Source organism: Tenebrio molitor, chromosome 1 (genome assembly GCF_963966145.1).
Source record: "Tenebrio molitor chromosome 1, icTenMoli1.1, whole genome shotgun sequence".
NCBI lineage: Eukaryota > Metazoa > Arthropoda > Insecta > Coleoptera > Tenebrionidae > Tenebrio > Tenebrio molitor.
The window spans coordinates 41,610,311-41,627,809 of NC_091046.1; the positions used below are offsets into that span (position 1 = coordinate 41,610,311).

Sequence of the window (17,499 nt, forward strand, 5' to 3'; positions counted from 1 at the left end):
TTCACGGACGCTCTCAGCGGAGATAATAACTTTATCTGCCGCTCTAACGGACGTTTGAAGAAAAAAGGAATTTATTATGATAATACTGAAAGAAAAAGTTTAGGTTTACTGAAAAATGAACGAGAACACTGAAAACGAGGCAATAAGAATTTCAAAAGGAAAGAAAGAAAATCCAAAATGTGTCGGGATTTGTAAGAACCAAAGAGAATTGGGTGAAAATTAAAAAAAGAAGAATGATGATAGAAAAAAATTGTAGAAAAATGCGGAGAAAAGAATAAATGGAGGCTATATGAAGGAGGATGGTGAAGTGTGGGTAATTAAAGGAATACAATGAGCGTGGTGACATAATAGAAAACAGTAAAACAAAAAGTAATGATCACAGCAACTAACAAGAAAATTTAAAAGAAGGGATAAGATAGAAAAAGAATTTGAATTTGTTTTAAGGAGCACCATTGCGATGTTGAAGAGTCTAATAAAAAGAATGTTCTTCCTGAATGGATCATTTGGAGGTGTAAAGAGAAAAAGTATGGAGAATGAAAGGAAAAACTGTAGACAGCAATAAAAACCAAAATTAAACTAGGTAGGTAGATTGAGGCAATTATTTTGCTTTCCAAGAAAAATTGTGGAATTCCCTATTCATTTTTGCTTAGTTTAAATAGGAGTACAATATACAGTGCGTCCAAAAAGTCTGGAAACACCCCAATAAAATAGAAACGAATGATTTTTGAGAAAAACGCAAAAACAGTTCAATTAGTGTTTTCAAAAAGCTTGCTGTTGATGGTATTTTGATGACCTTGAAAGAGTTATGATGTCATTAGACGTTTTTTTAAATGGCAAAGTCGCATTTTTACTACCGTTTTTAATAGATCTTTTAATTGTCTACTCGACGGTCAAAAAAAAATTTCAATTTACATAAGAAATTTCCTGAAAAAACCTAATTGGTTATTAGAAAATAAAGGCAACTAATTCTTACAACAAATGTTCAAAATGTTGTCCTTGAACATCTTGACAATACGCAGCAGAAAGCTTTTTTTGACCTGTCTTTAGATTTTTTTTCAAAAATTATGCGTTACGTTTTCATTTGGGTGTTTCCAGACTTTTTGGACATACTGTATATCAAAATGTTTGGATGAGCTTTTAGGAGTTTAAGTGCTAAGGAAAATATGTTACAATGAAAAAACTGGAAATAGGGTAAAGCATGGAAGCAATAAAGGAGCATTTGCAAAAGAACAATCCTTTATTTAGTAAATAATAGAGTGCCGTGACAACTGTCTAAATGTCAATAAATTCGCTCTCTAATAAAAACGAGCCAAATGTTGTTGCAAGTGCTTCACTGCAATCCAATGGTGCTACAGAAGTTAGAAAACGCAAAAAATGGACTATGGAAATGAATATTTTCATTATACGGGAATATTTTCGGATCACGAAACTACAGGATGTTGTGAGTACTTACAGGCTTGATTTATTTAAAGCGTTCCAAAGTAAGTACCCCCAGTTTCCTGTTACTATTCAAAATTTAGCTGACCAGAGGAGAGCCATTATGAAGAAAAACTATATCCCTTCGGCAATTTTAGAAAAGATCAAAAATGATGTAAGTTAGAATTGTCAATTAATTATTCTGACAATAATGAAGTTTCTAATAATTTACTCCAAAATTCTGTTGAACCGCAAACTTTACAAAGTTTATCTAATCATAATGACTCTTTCTGTCCAATTCTCGATTCACCAAACAACACCATACAAACAGACATACATAATTTAGACTTGAGTTATAATGATATACATGTTATTAATCAAAATTTTTACTACCATCAAAATTTTAAAGAACAAATTGAAGATGAATTCAATAGAACTCTTAACAAATTTGAACACACAGAACCATTTAATAGACCACTATTACCTAAACAACAAAGTTCCAAAAAATTCTTTGCAATGATTGAAATTTTAAATCAATTCATTTTACCTAAATTTGTAAATAACACGACAAGTTTTAAAAAATTACACAGTATTATATATAGTGGAGCTTTAACAATTATCAGATTAAATGGATCAAAAGAAATTGACCAGACAAATAATATAAAAGCGAAAGAATTACCAAAATGGGAACAAAGACTAAATAAACGAGATTTAGCTAGAATAACTCAATATTTAAAGGGTATAAATTCTAATCATCTAAATAATTGTATTCAATCCATTTTAAATAACAACCGAATACATTGTTTAAAATATAATTAATATAATAAAACATTAATAGAAATCAAAGACACTTTATTACAGAAGTTAAATATTTATTCTAAACGACTCAAAAGATATAAAAATAATAAACAACGGAAATTTGAAAACAAACTATTTAGAAATAATGAGAAGTTGTTTTACAAAAATTTAACAGATAATAAAACTGAAACTAATAACGGTACACCAAATATAAACGAAATTAAAGAATTCTGATCAAACATATGGTCAAATGAAGTTCAATTTAATAATCAGGCAGATTGGATTCCTCATTTAGAAAATGATATACCAGATAGTAATAATCGACATCATATTCAAATTAGCCTTGAAATTTTAGTTAAAAATATTAATAGTTCACATAACTGGAAATCCCCTGGAGGTGACCAAATTCATAACTTTTGGTTAAAAAAATTTACTTGTATTCATAAATGCTTACTTGATCACTTTAACGGATTTATTAGGGAACCTAACACATTTCTAGAGTTTTTGGCCCATGGTATAACATATCTGAAACCAAAAGATTCCGATACTAAAAATCCATCAAAATATAGGCCAATCACATGTCTACCTACAATTTATAAAATTATGACATCTTGCATTAAAGTAATAATTTACGACCATTGTCAAAAATTAAATATACTTAATGAAGAACAAAAAGGTTGTGTTAAAGAGTGTTTTGGTTGTAAAGAACAACTCATAATAGATACGGTAATAATGGAACAAGCTAGAAAAAATAATAGAAATATTTATACCGCATTCATGGACTACAAAAAATTTATAAAATTAATTTGGATTTGATTAACTTTTTATCTCATGTTATGACATTTTGGAGAACTACTTTAAATTTATCAATAAACAATATGTACTAAATTAAAATCCGAGCCTATTCAAATTAAACGGGGAATTTATCAAGGAGATTCTTTAAGTCCTTTATGGTTTTGTCTAGCCATTAATCCTTTGACAAATCTATTAAATAGCACTGGATATGGTTTCAATATTAGACTTAATAATACCACACTATCCAAATTAAATCACCTTCTTTATATGGATGACATAAAACTTTATGCATCAAAAAGAATCACATTTTATCTTTACTAACAATAACTGAAAATTTCTCAAATGATATTGGGATGAGTTTTGGTATTGATAAGTGTAAAATGCAATCAATATGTCGCGGTCATTACGAACATTTAGAATATATAACTCAAGAAGGAGAAATCATTAAAAATTTAAATAAAGGAGAATTTTATAAATATTTAGGTATTAATCAATCAAATCATATTCAACACTCAATTATAAAAGAAAATTTAGAAAAGCAATTTTATTTAAGAATTAAATCTATTTTAAAATCAAAATTAAACGGTAATAATTTAATTAAAGCAGTTAATACATATGCTGTTCCATTACTGACCTATTCTTTCGGTGTTATAAAATGGTCCAAAACTAATTTACAGAACATAAACATTAAAACTAGAGTTCTTTTTACCAAATTTAGTAAACACTATCCTAAATCTGCTATTGAAAGATTTAATTTACCACGCGAAAACGGTGGTAGGGGTTTTTCAAATCTAGAAATACTGCTAAAAAATCAAATTGCTTCACTAAAAAATTATTTCCTCAATAGAGCTCGTGATAACACCTTTTTTAATGCTTTGGTTTCAGCCGATAAAGGCTACACACCTTTAAATTTAAGTGATAATATAATTTCAGATATTGTTAAGCCAAATATACCTGACACTATAGCAAATATAAAACAGAAGTCTTTACATGGGAGATACTTTAAAGAACTGGAACAACCAGAAGTTAATATTCAGGCCTCTCATGCATGGCTTAAGAAATCAAATATTCACCCTGAGACGGAGGGTTTTATATTTGCAATACAAGATCGTGTTATAAATACAAGAAATTATAAAAAACACATACGTGGTTTACAATTGATAATTGATAAATGTAGGATATGCGGAACTGAAGGGGAAACAATTGAACACATCATTTCTTCTTGCACCGTTTTGGCTCAAAGCGAATATAAAAAACGTCACGATATATTCGCTAAAATTATACACATGAATTTAGCTGTTAAATTCAATTTATTAAAGAATACACAACCACATTATACATAGTTATACACCAGAAAGTTGTTTGGAAAATGACAGTTACAAGTTATATTTTGATAGAACAATTTTAACTGACATTCATATTAAGCATAACAGACCAGACATTATAATTTTAAATAAACAACAAAAGCAAGCATATCTTTTAGATATAGCTGTTCCAAATTCACACAATATAACACAGACATATAACACAAAAATTAATAAATATTTAGAGCTCTCCGTTGCTATGAGAAATCTTTGGTGTTTAGAAAAAATTTCGATTTTACCACTTGTAATTTCAGCAACGGGAATAGTACCGCAATCTCTTTTTAAAAATTTAAAAATTCTGGATTTAGATAACACATTGGTAGTTGAAATTCAAAAAGGTATATTATTATACTCATGTCACATCGTTAGGAAGTTCCTTAACATTGACACAGAACATAATACACAAAAAAGTCAAAATGCGGAGGCGAGACGCCGGTAATTATGTTGATAAGCACTGCACTATTACTTGATAGTAATATCCGTAATAGTGTATGTACTCCGGCAAAATTGCCGTGCCGCCGGGTGGAGGTGGGATAGTATGTATGCAACAAGTGTATAAAGGAGTACTGTGCGTTCTTATGATACAGCTATTTCGGTGGATGTATTGGCGTAATGCCAAGGTGAAATAATGACAGGATAGGGCACTTTTTTCTCATGTTTTTTACTTTTTTGTACGCATTAAAAATGGTGAAATATAATACAGTTTTTTAACACTCGTAAAAATTGGATGTTTATTGGGATTATACGAGGAAATAGCAAGTTGGAGGATGCGGAAAAATAAAGGAGAATTTAAGGAGAAAGCGAAGAAAAATCTCCGACATGCAACTGTGGGATTTAAGAAATTAAATGTATAAATAGTTGTGCATGTTGAGAGAAACAACTTGTTTAAAAAGAGTACTGAAAATGAAAAAGAAGATGACAGAAAGTGTAAAAAAATAAATAGGGGAAAGATGCAGGAACGTTCAAAAGTTGAGAGCAATTGAGAGAGAAGGAAGGGAACGGACAGTGTATAAATCGAAGAGTTGTAAAGTAAAAGAATAATATTATGATACTCACGAATGTTATTCGCTTCGATAAATAAAAAAAATCAATCTTTCAATTTTAATTAAACGTTATGATTTATTATGAATTTGAAATTTTGTTGGATCGGAATTTAAATTTGTGAATTGCCATAATAACGTTCAATAATAGCCGCATTAATGTGAGTCATCTTAGAATAAAACCGGATGGAATACATAAATTTTCCTGGAGGAACCGCACAGAATACGAATAAGAAATGCGGAAATAGCAGAAAAGGCGACGCGGCAACTCAGACCCTTCGAAAGGACAGACGGGATGTCTTAGGATGCTCAAATAATTGAGTCAACTTGTTTATTCCTCCTTGTATTCTCTTGTATAATTATCTCGTATTTTCATGTCTCCGTCTTATTATTTTCTTCAAGTCCCATCATCCTATCCCATGGAATTATAATTTTAAAACCACGATAAAATGTTACGTTGCAGTACTAACAAGCGACATTGCAGCAACTAAGAAATGAGCAGTAAAAGCTCTGTGTACTTTCTTTTTACTTATTTTAATTCTAGTTCCTCAGACGAAGCATTCTTCTCAAATAAAATAAACAAACAGTGCTTTATATTTTGCTTCCAATCTCGTTACCGAGCTTTATATAGGATATTGATAAGAAACTCGACTTGTGTCGCTACTACAAATTAATATTTGTACCAGGAAGGGCTCCAGCTGAGCCTTTTCAAACAAGTAATAAACAATCCGTTCGGCGTACGAAGTGAAAGGACGAATCGTCGCTCAATTTCGCCTGATCATTGCTATATATATTCTTTAATGATTTTAATTGCGAGCCTCGATCCAAGGACGAGTGGTACTTACGCATACGTCACAGATGTACAGTTAATCATGAAGAACAGCACGCGCAATTACCGAAGATGAAGGGTTTGTGAGCAGCATTCAAACTGCATGTGTAATTTAAAGCTTTGCCTCTTGGATAGGTCGGTCGTAATTACAAGCCTGTCTTGGGGTAATTAACTCGCTAACCATGGGAGACTTAACATTTCATCTTGATGGAGTCTCGCTCTTCCTCCAGACTCTGTGCACAAATATCGCGATTCTAGTTCAAAGTGGGACCGCGAGAAGTGCGGATTTTAATTTCAGCTGCCCGATAAAATCATAAGCCAGAGGAAGACAATGGAATTGTTGTTGAGCAGTCACGACTCCGTCGAGTTGCGCGCTTCTCGGGGACATCAACACGTAGTCGTCTCGGGTTAAGGAATGGGTCCTGCGGGGTCGAGCAATAAATCCGCCGCGGACGCACCAAACAGGACAACTTTCCTGATCTAATCAAACTAAGTTGCGCAAAAATTAATATAAAACCGAGTTGAAGATGACGGACGGCAAAGTTGAAAAGTTTTTGATTGGGGACGAGTGATGGGTTCGAAGATGACAGCCGAGTCCTTGGGAAATGAAGTTAGAGCTGCAATAGGTGTGGAGAGCGTCGTAAAATGGAAATTTATCGTAGTTATCAGAGTCTCATTGGTCTTAGAAACTTTAACGAGTTGAAGTTTTGGAGGAAAAACTCAGTTTGAATTTCTAATTTGTTGAAATTCCGTTTATGCTGGTATCTTGGGCTCGTTAAGCGTTTCCATTTTCCACCCTATTTTGAGAAAATTGCTTTGTTTTAAGAATCAGACAAAAATTTAACAACAATTTAAATAAGTACAAATGTTTATGGAGTAGACCAGTGTTATCAAATACCGTGCGATCGAAAATAAAAAAAATGGAGATGGCCATGATTAATACACTTCAGTTGGCGTTGAAGCACAATTCCCGAATCAATGCAAGTAATTACTGCATTACTTGCGAAGGTCATTTGAAAACATGAAACGAAGAGAGTAACATTATGTTTGGAAGCTAAAGGCAGACATTTCGAACATTTACACGTAAATACGATTGGAGCATCTCATGATTCTTTTACAACCGACAGGTCACACATAATGCACGCCTTTATGAAAATCAAGATTTCAACATTTTCAAAATCACTAAACTAACTTTTAAGACTGACTTGATTGATAATTGAAATTTTAACGAATTGCCAACTGAAAATCTTGATCACAGCCAACTCGATTTTTTTTTCGATCTCACGGTATTTGCCCTGGATACTGCGATTCTGCTCTAAACTAGTTTTTTATTGGGTACAATATGATTTGTACAAAAGCCACCACAATCATTGTGTCAACATTGTACGATTATAATTTTCTAATTTAGATAAAATTAATTTGGTGAAAAACTCTTTGCACAGCTGTTACACCAATCAGTGTGGTTTGTTGCAATTACATATTTAACAACTAAAATTACAGAATACAGTTTTAATTATAAACTTCCTCAATAAATCCTTTATTAAATAAATGAGAGCTAGAAATAGTGATAAACGAAATTTTGCATCAAGATAATGACCAACTGTGCATACCGAATGGTTCGTAATCTGCTCGTAACTCGACAGATGTTTTTTTTAATTTGCACCCATCACTGTTGCGGGCGGATTTAGTAATTGAGAAAAATATTAAATAATAATTAAAACATACACGATCTCACAAAACGGTTTCATTCTTGTTAAAATTAATTTAAATTTTAAGGGTGGGTTTTAGGATATGAATTTCATATTTCAATAACCTTTAATACTGGAAGTCTACTACAGCAGCATCGTATTTGAGGAGGAATTGAAGTGCCTCTTTTCGTTCCGAGTGAAATTTATTGCACGAGCACAGCGAGCGCAATAATTACACGATGGATGAAAAGGCATTTTGGTCCCATGGAAAATGTGCTATTTTTTTGCTCGACCTACTGCATTTAGCCATTTAATCGTAAAAGAAATATATTTAAAAAGACACAGCAAAACAAGACACAGTAGATCGGTCGACTGTGCTTTTACTCTCAAAGGGCTACTTTGCTCCTTCTTTTCACGGGCTAAAAAATATTATACGAAGGTCATGCAAAATAGTACATATCTTATTAGGAGCAAAAATGAAGTTTTATGTGCTGAGGCTACAAACCATTTTTGCTCCGAATAACATATACTATTTTTTCTTAAAACGAAGATTGGGTAGACTGATAAATAAATTAATGTAGCTCGTTTTGGAAAACGTTACTATGACTATGAATAGTGAGGAAAATCCGAATTAAAAAAAAATATATTGATCTGTCAACAAGTTTTGGATAGTCTTTGTAAGTAAGTGCATATGTTTTGCAATTATGGACAAGTTTCTTGATTAAATCGTATTTGTTCACTTCAGCTTTCAATATGTCAGATTCAGAAACGAAGTTGTTAAAATTTGAGTTAGGAATTTCAAATGATTTAGCTAGTTTACTTTATCTGCCGCTCGTCATCGGAGATAATAACTTTATCTGCCGCTCGTCAGCTCGTCGTGGCAATTAACTGACACTTTATTTATTATCAATCCAGCAGTATAATATCATATTTTACTGACATTTGAAGAAAAATATTTTTCAATCACTGTTACCATGTATTGGTTTTTCTAAATTTCCCCTCGCTTTTCAACACTTGTCGGTGACTAGCACTTATTTCCACAACAATAAAAGCAATCGAGAGATCGGAAAATTTTTCATAAAGAATTCAAGCACTACCAAGGTTATAACATAATATTTTTTTTAATGTCAAAATCCATTGCCGGAACATATTTGGAGAACCACCTCTTATTTTAAATGAATAAAAATTGTTAATAGTTAATAATTAAATGGTTTTATTGATAATTAATGTGTAGTGAACTGTGGTGTGTTGGTGTGTTTGGATTGCATCACACTTAATTAGTTCTGTGATATTAGTTATTTTGTTTTTGCAGTTATGTTATGCCGTACATGATAAAATCACTTTGTTAATTGCAGCAGAATGAAATTCTAAAAATTCGACCATGTACCGATACCAAATTTGACGTGACCAACTCAAGGAACGCAATTTTTAGATATGTAGTCCCAAACAATCTAGTTTTTCGTTTTAGAATAAATTATTTGCATTCAGCTGTAATAGTCTTAACATTTACACAACATTTAGTTCTTTTTTATCGGCCAAATATTTATTTTGCTCTTGACGTTTTTGGGTTCGAACATGCAATTACAGCTATTTTCGCACAACGCATGTGTCAGACTGGAAATAATTACGACACCAAATCCCCAAATTCATGTAGATAATGAACAAATTCGAGTTCCTTGACCGCACATTCCGTTACTTGCACGAAAAAATCCCCCCGTCGATAATAATTAATCGATCGTAAATCAATAAGCGTGTAATCCAGACAATTTGTGATAATTGTGAACCGATGTGGAGCAATTTATCTGAAATCGAACCTCGTTTCGATACGATCGTGTCCCATTCATGTATGTAGGTGTGTTTTTTCCACTCTGTTACAATTCCACAAGATCGAACCAATTAAAATTCCATTCTTGCAATAACTTCTAAATTAACACTACGTACACCAAGCGACGCACAGAAATCTGTGACACAGTTCCGACGGTTTTATTTGAACAATTATTGTCTAGTAAACATTTTGATTAAAGGACAATATTTACATGAAGCGAGAGCACTATAATTTGTTGCGTAACTACCTCGTAAATCTAATACCTGCACAAATAATTGAATTGTGATTAAATCGTAATGCAGCCTGCATATGTTGGGGAGTGTTGTTGCACTCGCAAGAAGATCCCGTGATAATTTTCGATCAGCAAGCCTCGCTAATAAATGCGTCAGGAGTTCGTTGTCTAATGCAAATATGTTCTTGACAAGGGACGGACACTGTAAAAAGTCTTCCATTAAGCTCGCCGAACTTCTGCTCCCACACATCCTCCCCGGGAAAATTGTTGTGGGAAGTTGTGTCGTTTCGAGAAATGTCTTACACAAAGCACTGTTTCGAACAGTAGTAAATATAGTACCTAATTGCCCTCCCGAAACGTAATGACTAATGATGTTTATATTTGAATAGAAAGTGAGGATTTTAAATTTAGTTTTCAGAAGAAAGCTACATCCTTTATCTGATCGAGCTTTGAAGCTTTGTCGAATTGAGTTTTTAGTGCGAAGGTGGAGAAGTATCTGGAAACTTTGTTGATTTTTAATGTATTATGCCAAGATAAACAGGAAAGTCAATAATTGCTTAAACTCAAATTGTTATTGATTTTCTTGTGTACTTAACAACTTCGTAACTCTATATCCAATAGATGACGGTATCCGACAATAGATGAGTGTGTACACATGAAATATACAGGTTATCGACAATAAATAACTTTATTGAGATAATTCCCTTCGAAAATTCTGACAATCACTTCGTTTGCTCGGTCCACGCCGCAGCTTCACGTTTTGCTTTCAGGGGATCAAATCATTTTCATGAATATTGTATGTAATAGATTAACTTTGGCATTTATGCGGAGAATTTATCAGCACAGTTGGAATTTATTTCGGAAACGTGGAGATAAATTGTAATTAGTACAATTGAAAACCCGTTTAAAATATGTATTTGTTAATTTGTTGTGTCGTTTCTTCCAGCTTTTGTGACATTTCATTCTACAATAAATATCCAATAAAGAGCTTGCATTTTGTACGATTGTCGTGGAAACGAGAATACCTAATAAATAAGGAAAATAATTTCCAGAATCATAATCGTAGAAAAAGTATAGTATTCTACTCGCGGATAATCACTCGGATGAATTACGTCACTCGCCTTCGGCTCGGACACAAAAGCATCCTCACGAGTGATAGCCATCATTACCCGCTCGTTGAATAATGTACAATTATGTTCCAAGCAATATTTTTTCTAAGACTGCAATTAATAATAAATCAATATTAAAACACAAATCTAAAATTTGACGTTTCTAAAGCCAAAATCACGAGACAACTTCAATGCAACTTTATGATTCGGCTATTTCGCTGCATGTATGTATTTGCATAACGTCATAGTGAAATATGATTGTAAATAATATACAGGTGTGTCCCAAAAATGGCGTACTAACGGTGCACTACGGTGTAGAAGAGATTACTGTAAACGCCAGAAAAATGTTTAAAAAATTCTATTGAACTTATTTGCTGATTTGGCGGTCTTTGAAAGTGGCACTTAACACGTCAATTATTTTGAAATATATGTATGAAATTGTCATGACAGCTACCTCTAATCGTATAGTTTTCCCATTTATAATTTGGTTTTATGGCAGTGCAATTGTAATTATTAGGGGCTGGGGTTGTGGTTTTGGCGATAGTGAAGATATTGTAACCTGCTCAGACAACAGACCTTCTTTTACAGTCCTAGGATTTATGGCGGTAGTTGCCTATTGTCGGGGTATTTAACACCCTTACAACAGGGCTGGTAGTAAAACCAAATTATAAATGGGAAAACTATACATATTATCACAAAGTACAAGATCACTCACTACCAATATTAAATCCTGCATAATAGAGAATTTAGAAGCTTTGGAAATCGAAAAAAATATTTTAAATCCACTACGGTAACATTGCAAGGTAATGATGTACGAATATATCTTTGTTTATATTGAATTACCGTTAATAATAATAATAATAAAAATAATTATTGTCGGAAACATTTTTTCCATATTTTTTTCATGTACATTTAAGCATCCTCGATTAGGTAATAAGCAGTTTGTACGGCAATTTTGGGACACCCTGTATTTTATATTTTTAACAGTCGATGAAAAATTATTTTTAATTTAAGTAAAAAGTTGTCAGTTTGATGAATTTCTAGTTTTCGAGCATCGGAACAAAATTGTCGGATTCAAAGAATCTAAAAGACTCAAAGAAAATTGTATTGATCATTTGCGATCGCTAAATTTAGATTGACGAATTTGCGAGCGAAGTCTATTATTCAAATCAGATCTTGTCGGTATGCTAAGTTGGAAAATTCTGTTCGAAAAATTTCAGTCGATATCCGTCTTTTGCATTCCCGTCAACAAAGCACCAATTAAATTCCAAACTTGCTCCAAAGCTACCCAATTTTTGAGCAACAATTACCACCCTTTGATTGAGTTAGCGAAGACCGTTTCAGGCGCGCTTGAAATTTAGAAAGCTCTCTCTCCGACCTTTCAGTCGCAAGGTCATAACTGTGCATAATTCATGCAGTGAAACCATCAACATCCTGGCAACAACTGGGAACAAGAGTAAGCGCTGAACTTCCGACCAACAAATGGCACCGAAACTTTCCGAGTGTGTAATCCTGATCGGTTCCGCCAATTTTTCTTCATATCGTAAAGTCGAAAAGTTTCAGGATGCGAAACTGGCTCGTAAACAGAACGTATTGGCGCCAATTTAGGGACAAAGCTCGGAGGTGAATTTGCCGACACCGGAACCGCTCAAACGAAACAGAAAAAAATGTGGCAATGCACGCAAAAATTCACACGTAATAAAAGTGGTTGCCGTACTGAGAATACGCACCCATGCAATAAACTTCAACTCCGCTCGCAAAAATGATCGTTACTGCCCTAGCTGCACTCGGTGGTGGCAGTTTCTTATTGGTTTTTAAAAAAGTGAAGCGTGCACGTTTATTGCTTTTAAGGAGTGTAATTCAGCTTCGGCGCGAATTTACTACTTATGAAGGTTTTAATGGCTTCGGTCAAAATAAGATCTGCGTGCTAGCCAACTAACTGTAATTAATGTGCCGATGGTGAGGAGTTGTTAGACGGCGTGGGCAGCGTTTAAAAGTGTTAATCGACCACTAAGTCCGGAAAAAGGCGGCTTTCCCACCTTGTTATCCACAAATTAATGCGATGGCGCAATGTTAAATTTATCGAAGAAATTGGTGTGGCCTCGGAGCGTCGTGTTTGCGTTTATTTATCCATATTTTCGATTTAACGATCGAGGTCGTTGTGTGGTGTCTCGTCCGAAGTTTCCTAAATACTTAGTCGAAGTCATTACTAATGCATCCGGAAAGTGTTCGATCATGTTCCAGACATTTTCAATTCAGGATAAATCGAACAAATAAGTAGACGCAAAACTTGGGGTAAATACTTTAGTAGGTTTAACAATAAATTTAAAATGTCCTGGGAAGTTTCAAGTCCCATAACAAAACAGGATTTGTTTCTGAACAACTCTAACGTTATGTTGCACTTTAACATCAATAACAGCTCAACAGAGACCTTTTGCCCTGTTTTTAAATGTTGTCTTTAGCGGTAGTTTAAAACTGACAAGCAACGTGCTTTGAATTGTTTTATTTATGTCATTTTTATAGCGGCATATAAGCCGAATTTGTATGTATTTATTGACAGTGAAGTAAATTTTACTTGTTCATTTCATAACATGTAATTACAACACAAAAAAATCTTGTGTACACTGCGAAATCCTTTAACATCCTCGAGATTGTTCAGTCTTGGCCGCAAGCGGCCTCGGCGACAATTTTTCTCTCGGTACGGTAAAGAATGATTTCGCAGCCTTGATATACAAATACATAACTATTAAGCGCAGTTAAAATTGGAAGAGAGAAATAAATCGCCAATAAAGAACTGTTTGTTTACGTCCATTATCGGCTTCTTTGTTAAGCTGTTTATTTTTTTAATGATAGGGCCTGCATAGTAGTTGTAAAGGTGTTGGATTCTCTCATGGGCTGTGACCTTGGAAATATCTGCGCCAAGGCGGAGCGATAAACCAGTGAAAAATCTGTAAATGAAAACTGAAAACCTCGACTACTTTACATGTAGTCGAGAGAGAGACGACACTGACGATGTTTTCTGGCCGGTTTGTAGGGCCTACTTGAGACCGGTATTCGTCGTTTGCGCAGATATGACCCATAGCCCATGAGAAAATCCAAGACCTTAACTGTCAGGAAAAATATGAACTCAACGATCATGAAACCATTTTAATTATAATTAAACTTTAATAATTCATTTATTGTTTATTTTAATAATTTTAAAAATATTCTAGATCATTTAAAAAAATATCCCATTTGAAAAGAAAAATATGCTTCAATAATTTGTTAAATTCAGTATTTACGTTGGTAATTATAAAATTTAAGTTTAGTTTTTTTTTGTTTAAAAATAACTTTCAAGTTTGTTTAATTTTAATTTTTCTTACAATCTAAAAAAATGTACTGTTTAATAAAAAATTCAGTAATTATCAATAATAATACATTTGAATAATTACTATTTATTTTGTTTTGAATCAGATTTTAAAAAAATCAATAGGTACATTGATTCCTAATTCTAGTCCTTTCAGATTTCAAAAATATTTTTTTAAATGCTTCATTTATAATGAATTTTGGTTTTTATATAAAATCAAGACTTACAAAGATTTAGATTTGTTTTTATAAATTATACAACCAATGAAATAAAATCCTCCGAGAACTTTTTGACCGTTATTATGTTGACCAGTCTGAAATTTTCCATTTGAAAAATAAATAAATCTTGTGAATCAGTTGTTGACTCAAATGGATACCTGCAGTCCCCGATTATCTAATCTGTTCCATCAAGGTTACCTTGTCATGCGAACCCACAGTAGATGGCGTCCCAAGACCCCAAATGACCGTTACCTAAATTGTTGTTTTTGAAAACATTCCGTTTACAGAAAAAATGTAAAACGCAAACATTGTCTGTGCAGTGTTACCAACGAAAATAAACTCTCTTTTACGTGAACACACTTCAGTTGTTCATCTGATATTCCAAAGACGTACATCATATTTTTCATCAGCTGTTGGCAGCTACTACTCCTTTTAATTTTTTTTTGTTACTTTGTGGGACTTCTCTTAATGTCGCACACAACATACAATTTATGTGCCAAATGGTTTGAAAATGGCACACGAGATGCGATATTACTGGGACAAATGGTCCATAAACAAACAATAAAAAAATGTGGCTCGTAAAACAATTACGATGGCAACAAATGGACAAGTTCATTGTTGTTCGCAGTACCTCGTATTGGTAGTTAGTGTGTTGTAAAACATTATGGAGGGACTTTAATGGTGCCGAGATTTTTATTTCAACAATATAACCGACATTTTTTATTGCTCAAGAATTAACAAGATTAATAAAAATTTCAAGTTTCAACAATCGATATTAAACAAGCTATTGGTACTGCCAGATTTTGAATGAAAAGTGCATCATAAGCAACAGAATGTAAATCTGGATTGTTGGATGCATGAATAGTGAAAAAATTTACATTGTAGTAGAACCAAAGCAGGTTTTTGTCGTGATCGCTCGTTGAAATCACCGAGGTAGTGCCGAAGATCGACCAATATGAAGATATTTTTGTAAACAAAATTTGTGAAATTCTGAAAATTAATTAAGCGAAGACTATGAAAACGGGGAAAATGTTAAACAGTGTATTTTTGTTTCTGTTTCTTCTGTCGACAAAAGCTTGCTGATGTAGACGTTGCTGAACGAAAGTGCTTAAGCACGTTGTGCCGGAGATGACATGTCTGGGTGGTTTAAGTGAAAATGTTTTTTTTTTCTGGTAAAAACGCATCTTCGTGGACCAATTGAACCAATTAAGATCGAAGGCACCGGGGAGAGGACGCGGTGTGCGTGCAACATCTCAATTATGAATCGATAGATTCATTAAGAACTGGATTTTCTGCATTACTATCAGTTTGTGGCACAAGAGGAAGACGCCGTTGACACAAATCCGCCACCCACTGTCGGCGGCAATTTAAAACCGATACCTGTCGGTGCGCACTCGCCGAACGCCTGAATTCAGGCAACCACCCTAAGCACAAAAGCACCACACGAGAGCTTATCTCTTAAGCAACACACCTTGGAGCTTCTTCTCCGTCTCCCAGAACTTCTGCAGCTCCGTGAAGTATTTGTCCAAAATGAACACCTTGGAGAGGCCTAGAGTAGCCATCTTTCAGGGCCTGAAAGCGCGCCCGGCCATATTTCAGACATCACACCACAACACGAACAACAATCACTCGCGAAGACTTCGGTGCACTGGCTCGGATGACGGCCGCTACCTGCGACCTGCTCACGTGATGCTCCCCGCTCACCTGTGCTACACCTGTACGCAGCTTTTCGGGATATCATAGGCCTCAAAGGACCTAGCCGCGGCTCTTTCGCTTTTTTCCATCGGCCGGGACCGAGTGGCGTCGCGGGTGCCGCCGCCGTCGGCCCCCGGGCGACTTCCGCCGCGCGGCCGCCCCCCCATCCGGAGCTTTCGGCATTTTGTTATTATTGCATTTCGGCGGTAATTAGGAGAGTTCGATGGTGCGTCAGCACGAGACTCGCTGCATTCATCAAAGGCGAGGGCTGCAAACTGGTTTCAGCACTAAAATCTTCGCCGGTGCTCCGCTTGTGCTTCTTTTTTCGACGGTGCTTCGCACTGGATGTGTGCGCAGGTCCGGCAAGGTACTACCTGCTTAGTGCTTAATCTCGGTCTAAGATTCAAAAATCGGACGGGTATTTTCAGTGGCGTGCCGGTTTTTTCCCGCCCAAGGCGCGGGTTAGAGGTCAAGCCCGTTTGGTGCCTTTCCACCTTTTAAAAATTGACACTTCCACGCCAATAAAATAGACTTTTGAACGCAGCAATAAAAAGTTGTTTCAATAACACGCTAAGAAGCATTGTTATTCGCACATCATGGACACCGGAAAAATTTGACAAAAGTAGAGATGCTTAATTATTATTATTTCGTTAATAATTTGATTATTTCATTATTTAAACAATTGATGTTTAAATTTAAATGATTTAGGCTTACACAAACATACCTGCTAATTAATACAATATCAAGAAATTATTGTTAAAAACAATCCTTCAGTTGAATCTAAATTAAATTCTGTTACCTCCTATGCATAAAACTTTGTTGATATCCAATTTCAAGGAAAAATTATATTTTTATGATCTTCTTTTGAATATGCTTAGTTGTTCATAAAAAAATCTGTTCTAGCATTTTTCTGTCGCATTTATCCAACCATTTGGTAATTATTTCTTAATCTTGATTTTCATTAAGAAGATTTTTCACCATAGATCAAAACCATATCGATTTTCTCTAGGTTGGTGAAAGCCATTTGTGATTTAAATTGAGGTTAATATTGAGGTTCCTGTTAAAGTGACTTAATTCTGAGTAAATGACAACAAAAAAGTCTATGATTTTTTTGACCCATTTTTTCAAAAAATTCAGTGACTTT

The 17,499-nt window shown here is 34.2% G+C and overlaps 1 protein-coding gene across 2 annotated transcripts in view; it reads right to left on the minus strand.

The window, feature by feature from the left end:
- The window catches only part of dachs (unconventional myosin-IXb-like dachs), a 96,896-nt gene that overhangs the window by 34,069 nt on the left and 45,328 nt on the right, over positions 1–17,499 (minus strand). Inside the window, exon 1 of one of the 2 annotated variants that reach the window (XM_069047833.1) lies at positions 16,132–16,561. The exons of the other annotated variant lie outside the window; for it this stretch is intronic. Coding sequence (XP_068903934.1) covers positions 16,132–16,222 — 91 coding nt within the window. The 5' untranslated portion in view covers positions 16,223–16,561. Of the gene's footprint in view, positions 1–16,131; positions 16,562–17,499 lie in introns of those variants that run through there. 2 annotated transcript variants of the gene reach the window in all.